Source organism: Panicum hallii, chromosome 7 (genome assembly GCF_002211085.1).
Source record: "Panicum hallii strain FIL2 chromosome 7, PHallii_v3.1, whole genome shotgun sequence".
Taxonomy (NCBI): Eukaryota; Viridiplantae; Streptophyta; class Magnoliopsida; order Poales; family Poaceae; genus Panicum; species Panicum hallii.
The window spans coordinates 39,762,765-39,785,867 of NC_038048.1; the positions used below are offsets into that span (position 1 = coordinate 39,762,765).

General features: G+C 45.5%; 3 protein-coding genes across 7 annotated transcripts; all 3 read right to left on the minus strand.

Moving 5' to 3' along the window:
• Nucleotides 1–4,094: 4,094 nt before the first annotated feature.
• Nucleotides 4,095–13,333, minus strand: LOC112898799 (endoplasmic reticulum metallopeptidase 1). Of its 2 annotated transcripts, XM_025967090.1 has the most exons (14): nt 13,066–13,333; nt 11,764–12,081; nt 10,691–10,929; nt 10,203–10,359; nt 9,383–9,460; nt 9,024–9,095; nt 8,586–8,705; nt 7,692–7,856; nt 7,014–7,539; nt 6,780–6,936; nt 6,546–6,655; nt 5,943–6,055; nt 4,968–5,331; nt 4,095–4,736 (listed from the first exon to the last, which is right to left on the minus strand). In XM_025967090.1, the coding sequence occupies exons 2-14, from the start codon at nt 12,070–12,072 to the stop codon at nt 4,414–4,416; spliced, it is 2,733 nt and encodes a 910-aa protein (XP_025822875.1). In that variant the 5' UTR covers nt 12,073–12,081; nt 13,066–13,333; the 3' UTR covers nt 4,095–4,413. The 2 variants fall into 2 exon arrangements, with proteins under 2 accessions (XP_025822875.1, XP_025822876.1); XM_025967091.1 differs by lacking the exons at nt 10,203–10,359; nt 10,691–10,929; nt 11,764–12,081; nt 13,066–13,333 and adding an exon at nt 9,559–9,603 and having other exon boundaries at nt 4,329–4,736.
• A 691-nt stretch (nt 13,334–14,024) lies between these two features.
• LOC112898800 (exosome complex component RRP4 homolog) lies at nt 14,025–17,814 on the minus strand. Of its 2 annotated transcripts, none has more exons than XM_025967094.1 (7): nt 17,543–17,814; nt 17,369–17,470; nt 16,598–16,610; nt 16,207–16,296; nt 15,760–15,825; nt 15,397–15,465; nt 14,025–14,885 (listed from the first exon to the last, which is right to left on the minus strand). In XM_025967094.1, exons 1-7 carry the CDS (start codon nt 17,695–17,697, stop codon nt 14,454–14,456), a joined length of 927 nt encoding a protein of 308 aa, XP_025822879.1. In that variant the 5' UTR covers nt 17,698–17,814; the 3' UTR covers nt 14,025–14,453. The 2 variants fall into 2 exon arrangements, with proteins under 2 accessions (XP_025822879.1, XP_025822878.1); XM_025967093.1 differs by having other exon boundaries at nt 16,565–16,610; nt 17,543–17,813.
• Nucleotides 17,815–18,195: 381 nt separating this feature from the next.
• Nucleotides 18,196–20,920, minus strand: LOC112898801 (DNA-directed RNA polymerase V subunit 1-like). 3 transcript variants are annotated; one of them, XM_025967095.1, is made up of 6 exons: nt 20,070–20,920; nt 19,545–19,648; nt 19,176–19,436; nt 19,027–19,074; nt 18,633–18,803; nt 18,196–18,551 (listed from the first exon to the last, which is right to left on the minus strand). In XM_025967095.1, the coding sequence occupies exons 2-6, from the start codon at nt 19,644–19,646 to the stop codon at nt 18,411–18,413; spliced, it is 723 nt and encodes a 240-aa protein (XP_025822880.1). In that variant the 5' UTR covers nt 19,647–19,648; nt 20,070–20,920; the 3' UTR covers nt 18,196–18,410. The 3 variants fall into 3 exon arrangements, with proteins under 3 accessions (XP_025822880.1, XP_025822883.1, XP_025822881.1); XM_025967098.1 differs by having other exon boundaries at nt 18,196–18,535; nt 20,070–20,911; XM_025967096.1 differs by lacking the exon at nt 19,027–19,074 and having other exon boundaries at nt 20,070–20,918.
• Nucleotides 20,921–23,103: the final 2,183 nt, after the last annotated feature.

Consider the following 23,103-nt stretch of genomic DNA (forward strand, 5'->3'; position numbering starts at 1 on the left):
CGGAATTAACCATGCAATTTGCGCCTAACTTGGGTCGTACTTTGGAGGATCGAAGGTCATCTTCCGCATCCACGACAAGCATAGCGACCGATCAACAAAGGTTTCGTCGACGGCGATCGGTCCAGATCGCACCGCACGCCGGGGGGCCCTGGACCAGCCACCACCAGGAGACAAAAGATGGCTCCGTCGCGAGCTCGGTCCCCCCGGCCCAGCTTCTGCTTGCTTGTTCGGTAGGTGTTCTTGACCTCGCGTCGCTGTCGCCACGGCAGCATAGGAAGAAGATGGCGGGGCAGAAAAAGGCGCACGGCAAAGGCAGAACGAAGGTAACGCGCACCAATCGGCCGGGCGCCGGCGCGGCCTCGCCCCGTCACCGCCGGTCTCCGGCGCGCGTCGCCGGACGTCAGGAGGGGGAGACTATTAAGTTTTACCCCTGCCGTCCGGCCTGCGTTTCACACACGACGCCGACGGGTCTGGTCAGTGGTCAGAGAGGACGCAGCAGGAGGAACCGGAAACAGATTAGCGGCAGGTCATTAGCTAGGACTTTAACGGATGTGCCCGTCTACCTAACCAGACCAGACCAGACCAAACCGCCTGTTGTTTAATCATCAGGGAGGGCTTAGGCTCCTGCTGTGACACTGACAGCAACAGCTGGTGGGGGGCATGATGGCAGGTCAAGGGAGTGGCACATGTTTAAGACTTTGGACGCAATGCAAGTCGCCGCGCCACGCTTTGCGGCGCGAGTGTCTCCTGATCGACCCCGGGCTTAAATGCTCCCCATGTCGGGATCGCAAAACTAATCAACCCGTCAGAGCCTGCGGGGAGAGAGAGAGAGAGGTAGTAGGATTAGCGTAGCAGGCGATCGAAATTAGCTGGGCGATCTGACCGCCGGCGAGAAACGCGACCGGGAAAGGAGGTTGGTGGCGCCGTATCATCCGAGATGGCGTGACACGACCCCCCTGAATCGAAGGGAGAGAGAGCAGCAGCAGTGGTTCGTCCCGTTCATGTGCCCCGCCCTGTTGATGCGTGACGCCTTATCGCGTTCGTGCTGCTGCAAGCAAACCCCGAGACACAAACGTGCGCTGCGCTGCGCTGCGCTGGTGGTGAGGGGCCGGCGTCGCGATCTCGCTTGGAATGAGCCGGCCGGATTGTTAGTTAACCCTGGTGCCTGCAGCCATCGCTGTCGCTGCTGCTCGCTCGCTCTTGCTTTCTCTTCAGAGAAAGGGGATGGTGCGATGTTTCGAGCAGATCGACGCCGACTGGCCGAGCGGAATCACGCGCGTACCCATGACGCAGACGGTGGTAGAACAGCTTGCGTTGCGTATCGCATCTGCCGGTACCTGGTGGCACTCTGCGTTCTCAAGCGTTGGTTCCTTCAGACAGGGAGAGAAGACGACACCCCCCGAGCCTCTGCCGGATAGTGAAGATGATCGACTCACAAGGAACGGACCGCCGGAATAAAGAAAAGGCAGGCGTCGGTGCGGCGCACGCGGTGGCCGGAGCGCCCGGGCCGGCGTGTCGGGAGCCGAGCCCCAGCGGTGGGGAGGCGGCGAGACAACAGCAGATGGACAGCGCATAGGCGAGCGCGGAAGCAAGCACGCGCGGAGCGCACGCAGCTCCTTCTTCCACCACCGGGGGGAAAGAAAGTCAGCCGGGTCAAGAAGTCAACGAGCGAGGCTACCTCGCCGCGGCACACTGCGCCATGTCGGAGCCCAGCTGCTTGCCTGGAGACACGAGCTCCGCTTCCGACGAGCGGTGCGATTATAATTAGCCGCTGATCCAATCTCCAATCGGCCTGCTCGTGCTCGCCGCTTTGTTTAGAATTCTTTAGAATTAGACAGAGATTTTTAAAATAAAGCAATGGAACCGGGGTGCCCGCGTGGGTGATGCGTCGTGGGCACCGCCTGGCGCCTGCCCTGCCTCCCGGCCTGACCACGCCGACGGTTGACCCTCTCAAGCGTGCAGTGCAGACTGAGACTGCGGAGTAGCTCTGCTAGTCTGATGCTAGAACTAGAAGACAGCCGACCAGGGTAATACACCTAGCCTGTCGCCAAACCGTAGCTCGAGCCAACAGATGCTGGCAAACGTGGAGCGGTTCTTCTATCCTAGCAGCCATTTACGTAATACTCCCTCCATCCTATAAATAAGATAATTATAATTTTTTCAGACGGATCAGTGGAAGCATGAAAATACTATCACACCCTTATTTATTTGCTATATACGATTAATTTTAACATGCAAATTAAATCTGACCATTTAGTTAGATAGATAGTTGAAATTTAATCTCTAAAATTGCATTTTTTATAGAATCTTTTTAAATTTGGAATTGCACTTTTTATATAATTGAAGGAGGACGTTCGAATCGAGTCAGTGACTGACACGCACGTGCCGGTTCTAAAATGATTATCCCATTAGTAGAGCAGGACACTGTCTCTGGAAACTTCGATGACGCGGTGGTGCAGCCTGTAGTGCACTACTGCACTATGCCCAGTTGGGCCATCATCACCCCTCCTCCCAAGGGAAACTTTGTCCCGGCGCCTCACGTGCGCGCCCAGCAACAAAGCGGAGTAGGGCCGGCCGTGCCGGCACCACGATCCCTAGTGGCCCGGACCGTGCAACCCACAGGCGCAACACGTAACATGGCCGCAGCAGTGCCCGGCTTGAGGCTTTGAGCTCCTTCCTTGCTTTCAGTGCCTCGCACCTCGTGGCAACAAAACATTCGGAGGTGTTGGTTTCAGAGGCTAACTTTACTCTCTCACATTAAATATTTAGTAACTAATTAGAAGTATAAAATGTAAACTAATTGTAGAACTAATTGCATAGATAAAGAATAACTTACGAGACGAATCTATTAATTACTCTATGATTTAACAATATAGTGCTACAGTAAACATATACTAATGATGGATTAATTAGATTTAATAAATTTATCTCGTGAATTAGCCACCATCTATATAATTAATTATATAATTATATTATATTTAGTCTTTATAATTAGCATCCGAAAGTTCGATGCGGCGAGTACTAAACTGTAGCCCCCAAACCAAACGTCCCAGCCACGAGGCTAGCGCTAGCCGCTAGAATACTCTACTGCGAAGATGGCCTCGCTGATCCCGACGCCACCAGCGCTGCGTGACCCGACGACACGATCCCAGCTCAAGTCAAGTACTAGTAGTTCTGCTACTCCTATCCTAGGCTTCCTAGCATCTACTGTATCCATCTAGGACCCCTTCGTTTGCGGCGATCGTTTCGTCATGGTTCGTTTGACCGGCATGGGAGGGCCGCGCGCGGTGGGCGGCTTCGGGCAGGTGAAACCGGCGGGACTTGCTCCCGTGCCGCCCGGGGTCTCGGAGGGCGCCCTCTCGGGTTTGTTTTTTTGGGGCTCCTGGCCCCTCCCCTACCCGGCCACCCCCGTCGTCAACCCTGGTGACCTCGGTAGGACGCGCCGCCGGCCGGAATGGAAAACTCCATGCCCCCCCGCGCGCGCACGAATGGCCTTGGGCGTTGGGACTCTGCTCGTGCGTGGGTATGATGGCGGCGTCCTCGGTTCGGCCGTTTGTCTGGTCATCTGGTGGGAGTAGGTACTCCGTTCTCCTCTCCGTGTCCGCTTCCGCCTTGGACTGAACGATTCAGAGCTAGGCCAAATCCGGCAGGCAATATACTTATATAAAAAAGAAATCAGGCAGGCAATTTACTGGTGCTCAGTGCTCATGATGCTCTGGATTCTGGAAGCAGACAAACGAGAGCCAGCACATCGTTTCGTGAAAAGTACTCTGGATGAGGTCGGACATGGTGGATCAAACGATTAAGTTCAGGGTTCTCGTGTGCTTTCTGTTCAAAAAAGAAAATGTTCAAAAGGCTTCTGGTGCGCTTCGGCTGAAGCCATCAACGAACATTCAGAATTAGGCCAAAGCTGCTGACAACCACGATGGTCTGGAAGCAAACAAGAACCTTGATGAGTTTTGGATCAAACAAATGACCCAAAGGAAACAAAAATTGCATCTCTAAACCTAAACCATGAATGCTTCATGGAATCTGGATGGATTTGATGTTGGAACGCAAGAAATTGAAAATCTTGAACAGGTGTAGCAGAAACAGATCGAAAATGCAAAATCATCCTTTCGTGTACACCAGCACAATCCAACATTAAGGTTTTTCACATAAGGCAACTAATTGCTCAGAAAGAAAACACACGATAACTATGGATCTGCAGAACACGTTTTCAACCGGTCTGTCCCGTACTTTTGTACGTTTGATGCTTATTTTCCCAAAGTCCTGTCGACTTCTGGCCGTGAAGTGTACATTCTGTGGGGGCTATAACGTGCTATGTTTGGATGGTAAACTAATAGGTATAGCTAGATACAGGACGAATGAAAGCTGTGACTACATCTAAGTCTGGGGAACAAATGTTGCTGCCTAAATATTGACACGAAGGCCCGTCAAGAAAGCGAGTGTGTACGGGGAAGTGGACTTGCCAAAGGGCGTGGACCACCGTGGCAGCTTCTCGAGGACATTTGTGACCTGCGGTGTAACTCTATTCACATCTGTTCTGAGTTTTACTAAGAGAGGAACATCCGTTCCTTCTTTAGCTTCTCTTCGAGATGTTTCTGTAGCACTGTTCGACCAGTACAGTGTTAGCTGGAATTTTGTTGGCGAGTTTTTGCCGCCAGCAAACTGGATTGTATGCCATCCATCCACCTGAGTCTTATCACCCAGAAGAACCAGTTTCTCTGAATCCACTGAGCACAAAAAATGAAATAGGTCAAATAATGTGGAAAGGCCAAACGGCTACAATAGTACTTTCAAGCATGTTCGAAGCCAAATTGGTACTGATTGGTACCAAATGCGCCCGATCTTTCTCATTACTAGCTAACAAGATGAAGAAATGAACTCACTAGCTATGTACTTGAAGGATTTTCAGGGTAACGATTATTAGGAATTAATTATATCTATTAAATGGCCCAACTCACCTTGAACTGTAAAGTCATCAATTTCTTGTTTGTTGATTCCAAGCGACCAACGTGTCGATGACTTTGTATCAACTGATATTACTGTCTGTCGAGCACCATCTGTAACTGAATCACTTTCTACACGGAGCGTAGGAACTTCAGACTTGCTCCATCCAGTACTGCTGTCTTTGTAACTCCAACAGCCATACTTCATTGTAAATGTTACAAAGTCAGTAGTCATATTCCTTCCGCAAAAAAACTCTTCATCTCCAAGGTCTACCAATTCCTTTGTTAACTTTCCAGGTGTATTGGAAAACAGAGAAATATAGGATAATGGTTCTCTATTTCCATCATCTATTCCTGTAGCATCCACGACATGTACAACCTGAGCAGAGGCAAATCATCAAGTTACTATATTTAAGTCAAATCATAAAAAAGTTACTACCATAAGTGATAGCGGAAATAATCACGTGTAATCACGTGGAAATAGGAGTCGGCTGCAATTATTTTATTTAATTGCGCCTGCCAGGATTCGAACTCAAGACCTATGGCTTTGATGCCATGATAGCGGAAATAATCACGCGTAATCGATAGATTGAATTGATGGAATACCAGTTACATATATAGGCCAACCAGTCCTAGGGCAATCTGTCTCTAACTTATGGAAACAAGGATCAGGAGAGGATGCGGCTGGTTGGGCTGGGCGTGATGGGCGCTGGTGGTTCAGGCGCTAGGCCGAACCATCTACAGGGCCAGCTATACCGGCTAAACAATGTTGCTAACATTATGTATCAACACTAATACTCCTCTTTTTGGTTTTTGGTACCTAGGGACAAATCTGATAATGAAATTTCGCAATTATTATAAAGGTAAATTTGAAACAGCATATTAGGCACTTTTCACAAATGTGGTTGCTGGCTCCCCTGGTCATAAAACAATTTTGAGATAAGCTGACCAGGCATTGTAGCAGAATAGTAGCATAAAACAAGTGCTTACATTTACAGATCGAGCCACATCCTCCGTAAATGCTGGCACAATGCCGCTTGACACCAATGCCAGTGAAAGACCAAAGAATATGCATAATAGCAAACCAAGAGTTCTTTTATCACCTAAAGAAAGCATAGACTGGTATATCAGCTTACTTCGAGAATGCAACTAAAAAAAAAGCAAATGCATATAAATATAAAGCTAATAAATGCAGAGAAGCGTAAAAATATCACGCAACATCAGATGGGCTGTACAGAGAATGCCAGATAGAAAAGGTAGGGACCTTATTCTGACCAGTGAAGATAGCAGGAAATGTACAGACATTACATATCTGCAGTACACTCTTACATCAACGGGCCGGTGTCTAGAGAAGAGAACCGAATACACAAGTGTCTGCTGGTGGCGCAAATGCTCATACAGACTAAATTACTAATTACACAGCGAAGAACCAAACTGAAATGTGGTACAGTACAGGAACCAAACCTCTTTCTTTTTATATGGAAGAGGAAAATAAAGAAATGAAACGTAAACAATAAATAATGCAAATATTAATATTGATATTACTTTGACAGGAAAGAAATATGACAATATATCCAGCATGTCATGGTTTACCTGAGATATGAACGTATGAAAGAAGATACACAAACATGAAACAAATGACGATTGCAATGGCAACAGCTACAATTACATTTCCAAGCCAGTCTGGTAGCCCACCAGGATTCCTGCATACCAAAGCAAAGTGAGGTTAACAAAAGTTTGGTTTGCTATAACAGACTTTATTTTTCAAAGAACAGCAAAGATTAATAAAAGAGATAGTACATTGGGAGGTTATGGGCTACATATTACCTGTCAACACGTACAACACTCCCGACAATTACATCTGCCATGCGAACAGCCAAACCAGCAGAGGATACAACAGGTGCAGCCATACCCAGAACCAATGTGACAACTTTAAGCTGTTTAGGTAACCGAACAGGAGAAAGAGTAGCTTCCAGAAAACCATCTACAAAGAAACAACAGCCATGAATGCTCAAGGTGATACCAAGCTATTAATGTGTTCAGACTGTACCAGCAACTTACATGCAAAAGCAGGCGAAACAAGCCAGATGAGCGCTATATACGAAGATCCAACCTTGAAATAGGTTCCCAGTATTAGAACTATTAGCCACTGGACAAAACCAGATTTAAAAATCCATCTCTCGGCTTCTAGGTCAATAACATATTCCCTTGTGTTATGAGTTAGGCCTGGTTTTGTTATAGCATACACACATCGAAGATGCCTCTTCAGGAGAATAAACCCAATATGCTGACCAATAAATGCTCCAAGCAGTGCAGGTGAACCAAATAAGCCAATAATTAACCATGGATTTGCAATATAAGGAACAGGAAATGGACATATATGGGGCAGAATAAATGCTACCACAACTGGTAAGCAGATAGAAAATATCAACATTAGAATAGTGCCCAGACATGATATTCCGAAGGACACAAGCCCAGAGCGTCCACCCATAAGTAATGATGTTCCCCATATCAGAAGTGACTGCAATATGATTGAGTTGTGAAACATGGTAGCAAGTCGCTGTGAATAGACCACCATGTACATGCCCTGCAAAATTGTAACACAAAAGTGAAAAGGAGTAAAATCAGTTGAATAACTTCACATAATCCGAAAATTATATAGTTGTATCTAGGAAAGGGACAGAGATTTGATGACACGATCACAATCATTTGCAGAAAGAGACAGAGAATTTACTGTACCAGAATGTCAAAGAAAACCGCCTTATTCTGCTCCGTGTTTTCTTGCTTTTGTTGCTGTGCATTTTTCAAAAAATTTGGTGATGCTGCAGAGTGGAGTAGGAAAGCAAGCATGTTATCTCCAATATGCTGAAGAGACCCCGGTTTCAGAAGCTTCATCTTGTCATTCTGCACAGAACATAACAGAAACAATCACAAATCAGAAGCTGGAATGTTGATTTAAGACAAATTGGACCACCGAATATGTATTTGACCTTATATTATTATATTTAACAATATTAACTAAGGTGATATTCAAAACTTTGCATAACTACAAGACTTGCAGCATTCTAGTAATAATAACTTAATATTTCAGGTCCTGTGGGCAATGCCCTTGATCCTTGACCTGCACGGCTGCACCCAACCCTACCATATCATAAGTCCTCTATCTAAACAGCACTGGTCTGAACTCCATGTGGACAAAAGGAGGTAGCTACCTATGAAGTAAACTTCATCTGCCATCTATTTCCACTTTGTTAAGCATTGACTCTCTGTACTGTATCCTTACAAATGGCTACTTGTGGGATAGGAAAAAAAATCAGTTTAAAGTCTTAGTATTGTGGTTTGTCAAACAACATAGTTAGAAAAGCGAGTCATTGACAAATAATGTAAATTCAAATTTTAAAAAGCATCAAATACACAAAGAGTTGTCAATGGATAGTACGGACACGATTTTTATTCATAATGGAAGTTCATGAACTGGCAAATATGTTTGTCCAGTCATGGAAAGGTCCAAACTCAGATAAGTTTGGCATTGATAATGATAAGAAGGATATATATATATATATATATATATATATATATATATATATATATATATATATATATATATATATATATATATTGAAGAGAACCAACCTTTGTGTGATACACCGATGTTGTATCTGTATATGCAAAATCAAGTCCAGGAAGACCAGCAACTTCCTGATATATTTGAAAATCTGTAGCAGATTTTATTGCTCCAGAATGAAAAATGTCCTGCAATTACAAAATGTCAATCTGCAAGGAAGAAGACCAAATATTTGTTGTGAAGCACCAAAATGACAGATCTGGAGCTATGTTCTCTCACTTTAAGCTCCATTTTAACATCAACTAATTGTGTTCGAGGGGCTGAGAAACAATCTTATATGTTTCGTCACAAAGATGGTAAGACTAATTTAATAGATTGTTTCTAAAACCAAACAGGACAACAGAAAACTAACATATGCTCTGGCTGCTAGATTTCATGAAATTATAGAAGCATGACTACACAAGTTGCACAAAAGCTTTATTGAGATAGGGAGGCAATGCTGCTACCTGTGAAGCTATCTGAGCAGATGGATATTTGGCTACAGCTGCAAAGCTCTCCAGTGCCCAATGGTCAGTACCCTGTCAACATTAATAGATTAAGTTTGTAATTTTTCCTTATTACAAATTGAGCAAAAGGGAATTATAATCCAGAGCATTCAAAACAACAACCAAAGTAGTCCCAGGCATCGTCATGCTTATTTGTTTTTTCTTATTTTCCTCCATATGAAAATCCAACGAAACCTTAGTTCTAGGTTTGCCCAATTTTTTCAGGAAGAAGATTTTTTACTAAGGTCAGCACCAAATGTGAGTACAAATGTAATACAATATATACATCCAATGGGGAATATTATGGGACAGAAACACACCTGAAAAAGAGTGGATTTCCCACTGATACCCATAGCTTCCAAATCAATAGCAAAACATACTGAATTTCTCCAGTGGTGCTGCAAAAATTACATTAGGATTCAGGAAGTTACATGTAGCATGCATTTTGCATAGTGGTAGCATGACACGTGTCTTCCAAAGGTTAAAATAAAAGTACCAATTAGGAGGTTCCATTACAGTTTACGAAGTGTCATGCAGAGGATTGCTTATGGACATTAATAGAAGGGAAAGGGACCACTTTAGTGAACAAGTCAGGGAGCAGAAAGAGAAAGGAAGTAAGTTATGCTGGTTTTGAGGCAAGGTAGATCTTTTTTTTAGGACCAATGCCACATCATGCTTCTATCCAATATGCGACTACGGTTGTACTCATTGCTGAATTAAGGAAAACATTAGCACGAACACTTAAGAGACGGTAATCTAATACGCCATGAAAATGGATAGTAGACGTCTCCCACATTACCGCACCCAAAAAGACTCATTCACAAAAACCAAATCCTATTAAACTGCATCCAAGGACAATTTGGGACGTCATAATGGTGAGAAGTTAGCCATAAGAGAATGATGGCTGCTAATAGATCCAAATAACAACCAAGTCCGTAGTCCATACTTGCAAGCAGTCAATTATGCATCACTGTTTCTTCTACATATTAGTCAATCTACTTGAGTCCATCAACTAGGATATATAATAGACCAAAGTTAATCTGACCTGGAAGGTTAGATACATGGTTACTTGACCTCGACTGGACAAGCAATAGCTCAGGCACTGGATATGGCATATGTATGAAGTTTCAAGAGACTGACCTGAGTTATAAAACTATGGGCGCCATCAAGACCCTCTTCTTCTCCGGTGTTAAATAAAAACAGGACACCACTCTTAAACCCATGTGCCCACTGAGCTACTCCCCGTGCAAGCTCTAACATGACTCCAACACATGAACTGCAATCTCCAGCACCTTCCCTGAAAAGCAAAAAAAAAAATGTTTTCCTCAAAATTCAAATGGTTGAAAGTCACTACAACTTAAAAGATATATCAGTAAAAACAACTAATGTACAAAGAAAACTGAGAATGATGTTTCACTGTTACCCAACATGGATTGCTATTCAAGTTAAACAGTTTGACAACGTATACAAATTATGGCACCGTACATCGTACACCATTATTCGTATGTTTTTTTAAATCATACTTGAACTCACACCCAACATTCCTCATCAAATTAGTGTTTAGCAACCTTTTTCGTAGTTAGAAATATTTCATCTGTATGTCTGCCAAAGAGAATATGAAGCCTTACGTTGTGGAAACAGTGTCAATATGCGAAGAAACCAGAATCAAATTTTCCTCAGCTTCAGGCATATACTTGGGGACAACTCTCAGTAGCACATGCTTCAAATCTGAATACAAGAGAGTTTTTCCCTTGAAAAGACCTTTAGATAGACGATTTGCGCCAATATCTGTGTGAAACAGCTCCAATTGAACATCAACCTCCCAATGAGCTGTCGTCTTTATTTTTTCTGCTACTGCATACACATACTATCATGGGCATGTCAAAATGGATAGAACAACCAAACAAAATTTTCCACAAAAATTCTTAGCTTCAGTAATGTTCGTGATCATGTTATTATAAGGTGAATCCACAATAACACTGAGATGTAAGTCGTAGATAAAACAATTAATAAAGAGAGACATGAAGAACTAATTAGGTGGAAACTAATTTCAGCTTGTACGTGGCACTGGCAGCAACAATTGATGGTAGATGAATTCAAATGTGGGATCAACTTAGTCCTGTTGTGTTGTGCTGAGCTGTAGGGAGAACTTTATCTAGTGAATTTTTCACAATTATGCTGAAGCACTTGTCATAGGCTCGAACAAAGAGGCTAGTGGTTAGTTAATAGTAGCTTATATCTAAACTTAGGAAAAAGGAAATGCTTTGAAAAATACATGGCATACTTGCACATAGAAATAGATGGGCTACATTCGCAGGAAGCTGAATATAAACACAATTTAGCACCTTGAACTATGAGAAGTAGATCTATATCAGATTTCTCATACAGCACACAACATCCCGTGCCCCAAACGAATCAAGAAACATGGTATCTATTCACTGACCAAAAGTAAGAAGTTTGACCTATCTAGATAAGTGACACGTTTAGCCTTACTATAATTTGAACATGACAGCACACAAAGTGTAGCCTTGATAAATGTTGTGCAAGTTCTCTACTAGAGAGATATCTTGATTAATAAGCAGGTTAATAGAATAAATGTGCCCAATTGCGTCATGGATAGGGACAGTTTACTTGGAACAAAAATGTAAACTACAAGACTGAAGCATTAAAACTGTGAAAATAAGCAGCATGAATGAACAACCTGGATGGCAATATCAAGGGAGTCCGAACCAACTGGATGAGGACCCAAGCTTGTTAAATACTTCACATGCTCAAGAGCAGAAGCTTCCGAGAAACCCCTCTTGCCAGCCTGCTTGGCATCTAGGGGCAAAGGAAGGTTTCCAAACTGGAAACGATAAACAGACCAGGATCCATGAAGGAATACTATCAACAATCCCAGCAACAAATAAGCACCCCTCCTGTGCTTGCAGTTGTCCTCATTTGGATCAACTGCTCGATCACCTTTAGGCTTCTCACGGGTTGACACAGAAGAGCCTTGCCCTCGAGGCATTCTGCTGATCTGAACTCAAATAATGTAAAAAAACAAGAATTATCTTCACAAGTACCACTAGTTCTAGAAAAAATAATAAATAGTTAGCTCATTTTTTCCGTAGTATTTTTTATAATAAAAAGCAAAAGACACCGTTTAGCTTTTCTGTTGACAGTAGGATAACATTTTTGAAGTCCATCCTACCAAAATAAGCTTATCCACGAATCCAGGTAAAATACAACATGAATCGGACATCCTCAGTTAAAATCAAAACCCAGACATTTCAATCAGAAATATGCATCCTGTCCAGGTGATGTGATTTTAGGCGGTACATTTGAAGCACAGTTGTACCGAGACCCGTGGTTACACTGTCATAATTGGAGCACCCAACAGTAACTCAATAAAGGACCCAGTGCAGCAGGTTTTAAAAAAGCTAGTATGGACCAGGACAACAGATGACTCTTTTATAGAAGAAAATCAGACAACACAAAAGCATGTGGCAGACCACCGCAGGGACTTAGGAGAATGTGAGAAGAGGAAAGGAGACAGACTGGTGTGGCCTACTCAGTTTAAGGACGGACCAGTCCAGTAACCTTTTGAAGTAAACTTTCTTACCATTGTTTAATTCACATAAGTGCGAAAATAAAGCTGGCCTCAAACTGCCAGTATCAAGTACTCCATAGGAGCCTTGACAGACATTGAACTCGCACATCCATCTCATCCCTTCCCGTCCTGAAGCGTAAAAATAGCGTGGGATTCCTGAATTAGATCTAAAAGCCGAGAATCAGGAGCGGGGCTTCAGATGGAGAATTAGGGTGCTCAGTTGAACCCCGACGGATCATGGGAATACTAGTACCCCCACCCCCAAAGCAAGCAAATCCGCAACAATTCGGGTTCCATCCCAGCCAAAAGGATTTGGGTGCGACAGCTCAGAGCGAAGTAAACATGCTACCAATCGAAGCACACGCCTACGAAAATCCATCCGAGAGAGCTAGGGGCCCAGGGCTTCCTTACCAGCAGCCGAAGGAATCAATCACGGGAGTGTCTCCGCCCGACGCCAGTTCACTAGAGAGGAGGAGGACGACTCGCGGGAGGATGATTTCCGCGAGACGGCGCGCTTCACTTTGGCCGGCGAGCCCGCAAGGAAGCAGGCGGCCGTTCTGCAGCGAGGGTTCCGCGATACTGTTGGACTCGACGCGTTGGGGTCGTCCCTCGCGCCACCCGAGTCCGCGAGGATGGAGGGGAAGATGAAGATGAGGGAATCTATTGGTTGGGATCTGGGAACGCGGGCCCGGCTGGATAGCGAGCCGTCTCGGCTCGGCTTAGCTCTCTTGGCTCTTTATCTTAACAAGAAAAACTGCAGCTCGTCTTGAACTCGTCCTAGCTCGAGCTGGCTCGTTAAGCCAGGGCCAGGCAATAATCATCAGCTCAAGATTCCAAATCGGAAGGCAACCAACATGAATCATGACTGCAACCCATTTGCGGGAGGTGGTGACATTATTTAGAGATCGTTAGCCAATTAAATTGAATCCAGTTAATCACCGGGAACAACAAACAAGAACAAAGGAACCCAATTTGGTCTTGGGAAAAGCAAGAGCATCAGAGATATCCCCATTCCAGACTTGCTCTATCTTGTTCAAATCACCGATCCCCACTTCATATCAAATGGCGACGAGAAGAGAGACCCGGAGCAGAAGAAGCAAACAGAATGAGAGCATGGAGACAGACCGGCGTAGCAGCGATCGGTGACGACGGCGGCGGCGTGTCGAGCGGACGGCAGCGGAGGCGGCCAGGTGCGTGAAGGCGTGCACTCGCCTCCGTTGATGGGACTGCGGCGGCGGCAGAGCAAATCGTGCGGAGGTGCCGGCGTGCAGCGTAGGCACAGGGGGCTCAAATGGGCATTGGGCCCTTGGGGAATAATTAATTGGTCTTGCCGGTCTGGGATGGCATGATGTCATTTTTTTAGATTAAAATGAATGAATCTCTCGGTCACAAGATAGTTTCGTTTTTGGTCCCAGGCCAACAAGGGGGAGTACAGTTCGTGTAGTAACATGACCTCAAATGGAAATGTTTACACACACAGTTCATCTTACTAAGAACATTACACAAACACGTCAGTTGCAAATCAAAAGAACGGCGAGTAAGCATTGCAACAAACGGATTAAAGATCAGCTAGACCCTAGTCTGGCACCTCATCAAATGAATGTACAGCACCAGAGTGGGGCGGAACTCCAGACATCTTTGCCACTCTGTTAGGGGTACATAAAACTTGATGACGTATTTTTTTCCCTCGAAGATATCGTCAGATAAGCATCCTGGCACTGTTACAATTCTCATACAGATAGGACACCACTACATGTCAGGTACTGTTCTCTGCAAATCTGGTGGCCAGGATCACCTACTTACCTTGCCCCATTCTTTTTTCTCAGCAGATCAGCTCGGCGCTTAGCCTCTCTCTCAGCCGTCTGGACATAAAATTCAGCCCCAAGCATGTTGTTTACCTCAACATTCGATGACGCACTTGCTTCCGCTGTCTCGATTATCAGCTCAACAGTCAAAGTGAATCCTAGGGCTGAAAGTACACGCACGGCGTTGGCAAGTCGGCAGATATGCTTCCGCGTTTCCAGTGGGGTGAAATTCTCTGCATCATCGCTGGATTTCTGCTGATCTTCGGTTGTTTTAGTTTTTTTACCCACCACAACATGCTCACCTACCCAGATGAATCCGTTGCAACCAAGAATCAAATCAACATCATACTGTGCGAGATGATGGAAATGCTGCTTCTTTCGTTTAACCAAGTACGGAGGTACCGTCAGCAATCGACCCCTCTCAAGCTGCAGCAATACAACCCCTCAAAACGTATCAGCAACAGCCGATTATAATCTCAGGAAGCAATAACAATTTTGGAAAGACAAGAGTATAACTAGATCAGTCAACTACAGCTCATAGACCTACTTGAGATATTATAACATGAAGAAAACTAGAATATATGGACGCTTAAGGAGCTACTGATACAAGAAGCAGACAAAATTTTGGAAAAACAATAGTTTAACTAGATCAGTCACATACAAATCAGACCTACTTAAAATATTACAAGAAGGCATGGAGGCTTAAGGCACATCCATGAAATATCAGTGAGCATTATTGCACCTAGTGATCTGCATGCCAACTTTTGCACTCATATTAAATGCCTCTTAACTTTTACAGATAATGAAAGCTAAATTGGAGGCATTGAAAAGGTGACTAATAATGGTACAAGGGTACACTAGCATAGGCGGTGCCATCTAAACTAGTTGGGAACTGCACACTAAAGATAACTGCCAGAGCAGCTGAACTGGCATGTACCTTTCCATACTTTTCACTCCTTGCTTGTAGGTGCAGAGATCCATCATGTTGGAAACCACGAACTTCAGCCTGGTAATTGGTTACGCACGAAGTAGCAGCATCTTACTTTAAACAGTTCTCGGTGAAAAAAACAGCAGAGTTGCTCCAGGACTACTTAGACATTTGCAAAGAGGGAAGTCCAAGCAAATATGATAAGATGATTCCTTGGCACAAAATATTGATGAAAAGTGGGCACAGCTCACACCATTTTTGTTGGTGCTACTACTGACATGATAGATATAGAAGCAAGACGTGTCAAAGCGACACTCTAGTTAAAAACATATTTCAAATCACTACTTGAAAGAGGGCAAGTATTGCACTTACACAGATCACATCATTTTCCTCAAAGATACTCCGCATATTAAGTTCATCAACAGCAGTTCTCCTTCTCTAACAGAGGGTGCAGAAAAAATAGTTAAAGGAGATACTGGACAAGAATCATTAGTGAAATTAGTAATGGAATAAGTGATGGAATAAGATAGCGCTCATTAATCTCATTTGAACTGACACAACATATAGGCTGATATATTCTAAAATATCCTAACACCACTACAGGTGCACTCCATGAAAGCAGTACAAAATTTCAGCAAAACAGAAAATAGATTTCTTGGTGTATAATGTGTTACATGTATCGATGTGTTGTGCTCAGAACTTGCTTATGACATTACACAGTTAACACCTTTTATCCTCAGAATGGTATATCAAATGAAGTCCCTGTTTACTGTCAGTCCAATTTAAGTCTGTTACAGGGCAAAGATGCAGAAAATCTACCTGAATGCCATCAGGCAAATTCATGGAAGAAAGCATCAACACAGCATCCTGACTAAAATTTATCTCCAACCTCCAGCGCTTCGGAGCAATCTTGAGAAACAAAAAAGATATTAGATGCACTATGCAGTATGTTGTTTGCACCATTAGGTAAATGATATTTGATTCTGAGTGACAAATATGAGTAATATAAGATTCAGATTTGCCATTAACTCTGACCACAAAATGGATATGCATGAAAGTAAATATCACAGGTCGTGAAACACCTGCAGTTTGTCAGAGCTACGACTTAATTAAAATGAAGGTACAAGAGTTCTGACAGATGTGTATTCATAATTTCTACACCCATGAATTTACACACCTCAATGACACGCCCAACTATGATATCACCAACCTCTGGCTTATATCTGAAAAAGATTGAAGATACGAAACTGGACTAAGCTTTCCACTTGTGAGTTCATTTTTGTAAACAAAAACATAAAAAAAATTAAGTATATTAGTAAATCACACTTCCTCAGCACCAACAAACAGACCCTTGCAGTCTGATTGTCCAAACATATGAATTCAGAAAAAAAGAAAAAAAAACTATAACTAACATAATACTGCATCTAACAATGGGGCTACAGTACTTTACACTGACAACTTGAGAAATGAGTTCACAACCTAAATCATGCATGCTGAATCGGCATTACAGTATGTCAGTATTACACAACCCCTCCCAACTATTCCAATCAAATCTACCACTCAATCCAATGCATCGAAAGTTAACAATAAATAATTTACTGTGATATTACAACCGTAAAAGTCAGTCCTAAAGGCATATCCCCGGATCAAATTCCACCGCTGCTAGAGCTATCCAACAGAGACGCCAATGGGGACAAACAAATCAAAAGGGCGCGCGATACTTCACGCTGACAACTTCAGCAATGAATTCACAAAACCAAAACTATACAGGCCGAATCAACAATGCACAACCCTTCCCAACTATTCCAATCAAACCTACCACTCAATTCAGGGTCATAACAAGCTAATGTGAAATATTGGTCCAACACTAGGATTGTAGAAGTCAGTCCTAAAGGCAAATCCCCGGATCGAATACCACTCTTACCGAACCTATCCAACAGGGACACCAATGGAGACAAACAAATCAAAAGTGCGTGCGTACCTCGCCCGGAGAGTACGGACGTATACCAGCTTGTTGACCCGCTCCACCACCCCGCAGAGCGTCGCCACCACCTCCCCGTCCTGGTCCGACGTCCCGTGCCCCCTGCACCACACACCCCCATCAGCCGCCACACGAATGGGCAAGCAGGAAACGAATTAGGGGGAGCAACTGTACTTGAGGATGTTGTCCTCCTGGTTGACGGGGATGGTGTCCGCGACGGTGACGGCGGCGGCGGACGCGGCGGCGGGCGCGAGGGACTGGAGCTCGTGGAGCGCCGCCTCGAGGCGGACCCGCTGGGTCTGGTTCAGCGAGAGGTGGAGGTCCCTCATGGCCGATCTCTCCGCCTCGGAAGCACCGGAAGAGGAGTAAGCGGGTGGAGGCGATCAGGCAATGGTGCCGCGGAAGGCGAGGTAAAACCCTAGCAAAATCCTTCTCGAGTCCGGGCCGGCAGTTCCCCCTTTCTGGCTTTCTTTCTCCACCGAGGGGAGGCAGTCCGGCACCGATGCGCACGGTGTTCGGTTGGGCTGTTAATAGGCTCTAGTTGGGTCAGGCCCAAATTTCGCCCCGCATCGCTGTTGTTTAAAATGAGGCCCGATGTTATGGCCGTAGTAAGCCTTTTACGTGGCACTCGGCCCGGAAATAACCGTGTAGAAGACAAAAGGAAACCTCTAAAAAAAAGACAAAAAGAAAAGGAGGTTGACTCAACCGGTCCCTTGCAAATTTAGCAGCTACTATTGGCTTCATTTTTGTATAGAAACAAACAAATGCGAATGGTTAAAAAAATAGTGACAGGCACAATCGAACACTGGCAACATGCAAGACAGTCGAAGATGAAGCCACCATGCTTAGTTTATTGCTAATAAACCCTGAGGATAGTCTTCTAGCTAAATAAACAAATTTAACATAATCTCTTGTCTCACGAAAGGTAAGAACAACCAAGCAACTTAATCCATAGCCCATGATGTGTTGCAGAACTCAAATCATTCAGTACTCGGCCCCCTTCACTGTTAGCTCCTACCATGCTTGCTTCTTCCCAAAATCTTCATTTAGACACGGTCCTTGGAGCCATGCAGGTATGCACTGAAGTCACTAGCCAGTAGAGTGGGCGCAAGCAACGCCAAATTGTTTGTAGCACTCGGAGATTTTTCCTCGCATTACGTTCTGAACCTGAGAAACAGAAGAACTAGGTGTGATTGTGAATCACTCTGCTAACAATATGAAAGGTTTCAGGAGTAGATAGATATTCTACAGAATCATTGAGTACCTCTTTTGGGTGTAAGGGACGGCGGTGACATGTCCCCCTCGTGTGGAAGCCAAACTGATCAAGGAAGCTCCAAAATCCATCGCCAACCACTTCCTTTAATGGTGCTTTCAGTTCCAAGCTACGGGCACCATTGGATTTCTTGACTTGAGTGACACACAATGGTGGGATATCCTGGAACAGGGGTTGTTCACAGATCGGTCAGAACTAAGAACAGGGGATTTCATGATTTGATATTAGTAGCATTCATCACGGTGTTGTTTGGCTTTGCGGCAGTTACATTGGATCTAATGACAGGCAAATATGAATTGATATTTCAGGACAAGCGAGCAAATTTGTATGGACAGTATGATATGACAGGATGCATTTTGACTTTGTGAGATCAGTTAAAAGTTACATGACAATAGGAACATGAAGTGAATTTCCTTTCCTTCCCAGTGCCCTTCTGTTGAAAATGTGAGAGAAAAAAAAGTTGAGACATCATGTTGGTAACAGGTACTAATATGATTTCTGTTCCAGCAGCAGGGTTCTGGCTGTAGTACGTACATTGGGTTTCTTAAGGCGGAGGCAGCAGAGGCAGATGATGTTGAGTATCTTCCCCAGTTCGGCGACGTGGCTAGGGTGGTAAATGGGTGCGGGTAGCTCGATGAAGCCGAAATGGCCTTCGCATTTGTCGATTTGGGTGGCGCCACATGACTCGAAGCTGCCGACCTGCAGAGGCAGCCCCAGCGAGGGATTGTCCTGGAGCTGGCTGCATTGCGTGATAGGGAAGGGCTTCCCTAATGCGTCCACCGGCTGCGCCTTGAGCTGTTGCCGGCGGATGCGTATTAGTATTCATCAGAGAAGATCGATGAGCCAGGGAGACCGCGAAAGCTGATCCATGGAGACAAAGAGAAGAAATGAGGAGCTGCTTACGATTTCCTCATTGCTTGCGACACTGAGCTTGATCGGACGGATGGAACCCTCCAGGATGTGCAGTCCAGTAGCAGCTGCTGCTGCCAGATCGTCATCAGCCATCTCTGTCCAAGAAACAGAACGAGATGAGCTCTGTCACTCTCCAAATCAAATGAACAAGCAACACGATGATGCAGGCATGCAGGATTGGATTGTGTTGTGAGCATGGTTTAGCGAAATAAAAAGTACGATCAGCACCGCAGCCGAATCACAATTGCAAGGATGCAGCAATTGATGCAAACAATTATTAAAAAAATGCAGAGACAGAACGAACAGGAAGAACACCAAGTGCTACTAGCTTGTTTAGTTAAGTGGGAGGATGGGAGGGAGAACAGGAGCACTAACCAGCAGCTAATGGAACGAACTACCTCAAAGGGCAAACAATTATGTAGAATTGCAGGGATAGAACGAACAGGAAGAACACCAAATACTAGTAATAGCTTGTTTAGTTGAGTGTGGGGGAAGGGAGAGAGCAAGAACACTAACCAGCTGCTAATGTAACCAACCACCACCCCGAAGGCCTTTGGGCCTGAACTCTGAAAGGGATGGACAGGACTCTTGCTTCTTATAGTATGGGGCTTTCCCTTTTGAGTACGTTGAGTGAAGTTGCCTCTGGTAATTAGCGGGCTTTCCCTTTTGAGTACGTTGAGTGAAGTTGCCTCTCGTAGTTAGCGGCTGCTGCGCTTCTTCGTAATTCTCATGCGTCTCCATAGAATTAGGAAGAAGCGCAGCAGCCGCTAATTTAGTGGAGAAGCTCGGAGCCTAAAAAATCTCGCCGTTTGGCAGATTAGCTTTCTCTGGCTCCCATGGCGGCTTCCACGGCAATGCGCACCTCCATCGTCGCCCTCCTCGCCGTCACTGCCGCGGCACTAGCAAGGGCCACCACCCTAGCTCCGGCCCCAAGGCGGTGCCCAGGATGGCCCCGCTCCAGCAGCGGATCCCGGCGTCACGTGAGGAGCCGAAGCATGGACCCGAGCGGCGGCAAATTCCTTAGATAGCGGCAGCGCGTCGATTCGGCTAACGAGACGCCAGGGGGAGGAGCCGGCGGGCGGGAGCGGTGGCGCGTCGATTCGGGCGAAGGATACGGCGCGGGGAGGAGCCGGCCGGGCTGCGGGAGCGGTGGCGCGTTGACCTGGCGACGACGCGTCGATCCGGGCGAAGGAGGCGACGCACGGAGGAGCCAGCGAGCGGGAGCAGCGGAGCGTCCATTCTAGCGAGGGCATGAAGTGGTGGAGATCGAGGAGCGCAGGGGCGGATGGGAGCTCCGGGACGGCGGCAAAGGGGAGCTTGCAGGGGAGAACCGCGCGCGGCGAGTCGGCTGCGAGGCAGAAGGGGACAGGAATACGCTTGGTAATGGCTCATGGGCTCCTATACTTGAGGCCCAATTTTCCATGTAGCGCGTGGAGGCCCATGACAACAGCCTCTGACTGTGGTTGGAGCAGCAACTAAGCCCACGTTTCCTTTCCTTTTCTTGCAAAATTCACGAGATATACTTGTAAGAAACACTTCAGCCAAAAACAATATACTCCTACTACTCATGCCCGGTGCTTATGTTTATGCCCCATTTGTGCCTGCAGTTCCGGCACAGGAAAAGAGGCAGCCAAAAATTCACGAGATATACTTGTAGCAAACACTTCATTGCAGTATCATATTTTGCTTTAACTTCCTGGAGCAGGAAAAGAGGCAGCCAAGGAATGTTAATCTTACAAGGTATTTTCTGGTGCTAATCTTACAAGGTATATATATTTTCAATCCGTCATCCGTTTGTTGGGGACGTCAGTGACACCGCTTGCTCCTTTGTCCTCACACATCCCTCCTTCCTGGTCGGCTTCTATCGCTCTCTAGCTGCAACAAATAGCATGTCTTGATGTCTGTCAGCTCAAACATCTAACATTTGCTTCTATTGCTGTTGATTGGTGTGATTTTTCAGAACAGCAGAAGTTTGTTGCCGATACGCCTACAGCTCAGCTGAAATGCGCAACATTGAATCTGAAAGGAGTACTTCACATTCTGAATGACCTGAGATGTAGAAATCTGAAATTCTTAGCGATACTCGGCATGGAAATTTCAAGTTCTGACTCTACAGAAGCAGCTCCAAACAAAAACATTAAGCATGTGTTGTTTCTTGGGCTCAGCTCCTGACGGCCGGGTGAAAACACCGTGATGGAGGTAGTTTTCAGTTATTGGGTTCCATCAGTTTGGTCCGCACGCGTATCGCTTTCGATTTTTAACCAAGGATGGTTAGGTCAAGGACAAAGGGCTGATGAACCCGAGCTTGGCGACAGCGCAGGCGTGTCCAGCTTGCTTGACGACGGCGAGAGCGAGGGAAGAGGGGCACATCGGCGGTGGAGAACAGTAGCAGGAAGGGGTGCGGCGGTCGAGATCCACTGAGATAGGCGAGGGGAGACCCAGATTAGAAGCCGAAGTCGTTTCGGGATTCGGGAAAACCCGGCGGCCGTCACCTTCGCCGGAGCGGAAGGACGGGGAAGAGCCCATGGAGAGAGAGAGAGAGAGAGAGCAGCCGCAAACGAGGACTATTGTGGAAAATAATATACCCAATTTAGGGGGGTTTGCGCAAATATTTGGATCTCGATTAATAACCGCGATCCGAAATATGGGTGTTTATGAAAATATCCGGATGCAAATGGCTAGGGGGTCTTCTGAAAAAATGAAAATGGAAATTGAGGCTCCCGAGTCCACCACGGGACCTCGGCGGCGCCCCCCTCACCGCTCCACCGTCTTCTCTCGCGCGACGCTGCCGCCTCCACGATCTGCTTTCGCTGCACCAAGTCGCCGTCTGAGGTTTTCTCCCCCCTCTTCGACGTCGACCCTTCCCCACGGTCGTCTCGCGACCTCGCCAACTCCGACTCCTCGCTCTGAGCCAACCAAGGGCCTGTTTAGATCCCTCAAAATTCCAACTTTTTATACTCTCTCTCCATCATATCAATTTTGGGACACATGCATGGAGCAGTAAATGTATGTAAAAAAACTAATTGCACAGTTTAATTGTACATCACGAGACGAATCTTTTAAGCCTAGTTAGTCCATGATTAGATAAAATTTGTCAAATACAAATGAAAACGCTACAGTACTCCAGTTTATAACATTTGCAATTTTAGGTGCATCAAGGCCCAAGAAAATAATCGTCTCCGCTGTGGCGTCCAGGTCCGGTGGATGTAGAGAGCGTGGCGTGCTTGGCCGGCCACTGGCCTTCTCGTTTGTTTGGATTGACGTAAAATGGGATTGGTTGTGGACTGGCCAAGATAAGAAGAAGGAAAAGGAAGCATCTATGGCGTCGATCAGCAACCTGCCATTGACGGTTCGGGCCTTGGTGTGATGCTACTTTCGCGAGGGAGAAGACCTGGGTGAAGCAAAGAAATTCTTGCGGTCTTGTTCAGTACTCACGCACAGATCACCTCTTGACCATTCCTCTCTCGATGCTGGTTCAGCAGCCAGTCAGAGAGTCGATCATTGAACCAACATGATCTTATATAGAGAAATGAGAAAGCTCTAAATTGCA

What these genes read in the sequence shown, in the direction of transcription:
- LOC112898799 (XM_025967090.1), bottom strand. Translation starts at nt 12,072, where the DNA reads ATGCCTCGAGGGCAAGGCTCTTCTGTGTCAACCCGTGAGAAGCCTAAA. An exon ending in ATTGACACTGTTTCCACAAC is followed by an intron (nt 10,360 to 10,690) that starts GTAAGGCTTCAT and finishes TTTGCTTTTCAG; the next exon opens with GGAAGGTGCTGGAGATTGCA. An exon ending in CTGCTCAGATAGCTTCACAG is followed by an intron (nt 8,706 to 9,023) that starts GTAGCAGCATTG and finishes TTGTAATTGCAG; the next exon opens with GACATTTTTCATTCTGGAGC.
- LOC112898800 (XM_025967093.1), bottom strand. Translation starts at nt 17,697, where the DNA reads ATGAGGGACCTCCACCTCTCGCTGAACCAGACCCAGCGGGTCCGCCTC. An exon ending in AGGAAAATGATGTGATCTGT is followed by an intron (nt 15,466 to 15,759) that starts GTAAGTGCAATA and finishes ACCAATTACCAG; the next exon opens with GCTGAAGTTCGTGGTTTCCA. An exon ending in GGAGTGAAAAGTATGGAAAG is followed by an intron (nt 14,886 to 15,396) that starts GTACATGCCAGT and finishes GTATTGCTGCAG; the next exon opens with CTTGAGAGGGGTCGATTGCT.
- LOC112898801 (XM_025967095.1), bottom strand. Translation starts at nt 19,646, where the DNA reads ATGGCTGATGACGATCTGGCAGCAGCAGCTGCTACTGGACTGCACATC. An exon ending in TCGCAAGCAATGAGGAAATC is followed by an intron (nt 19,437 to 19,544) that starts GTAAGCAGCTCC and finishes CGCCGGCAACAG; the next exon opens with CTCAAGGCGCAGCCGGTGGA. An exon ending in TCCGCCTTAAGAAACCCAAT is followed by an intron (nt 19,075 to 19,175) that starts GTACGTACTACA and finishes CATTTTCAACAG; the next exon opens with AAGGGCACTGGGAAGGAAAG.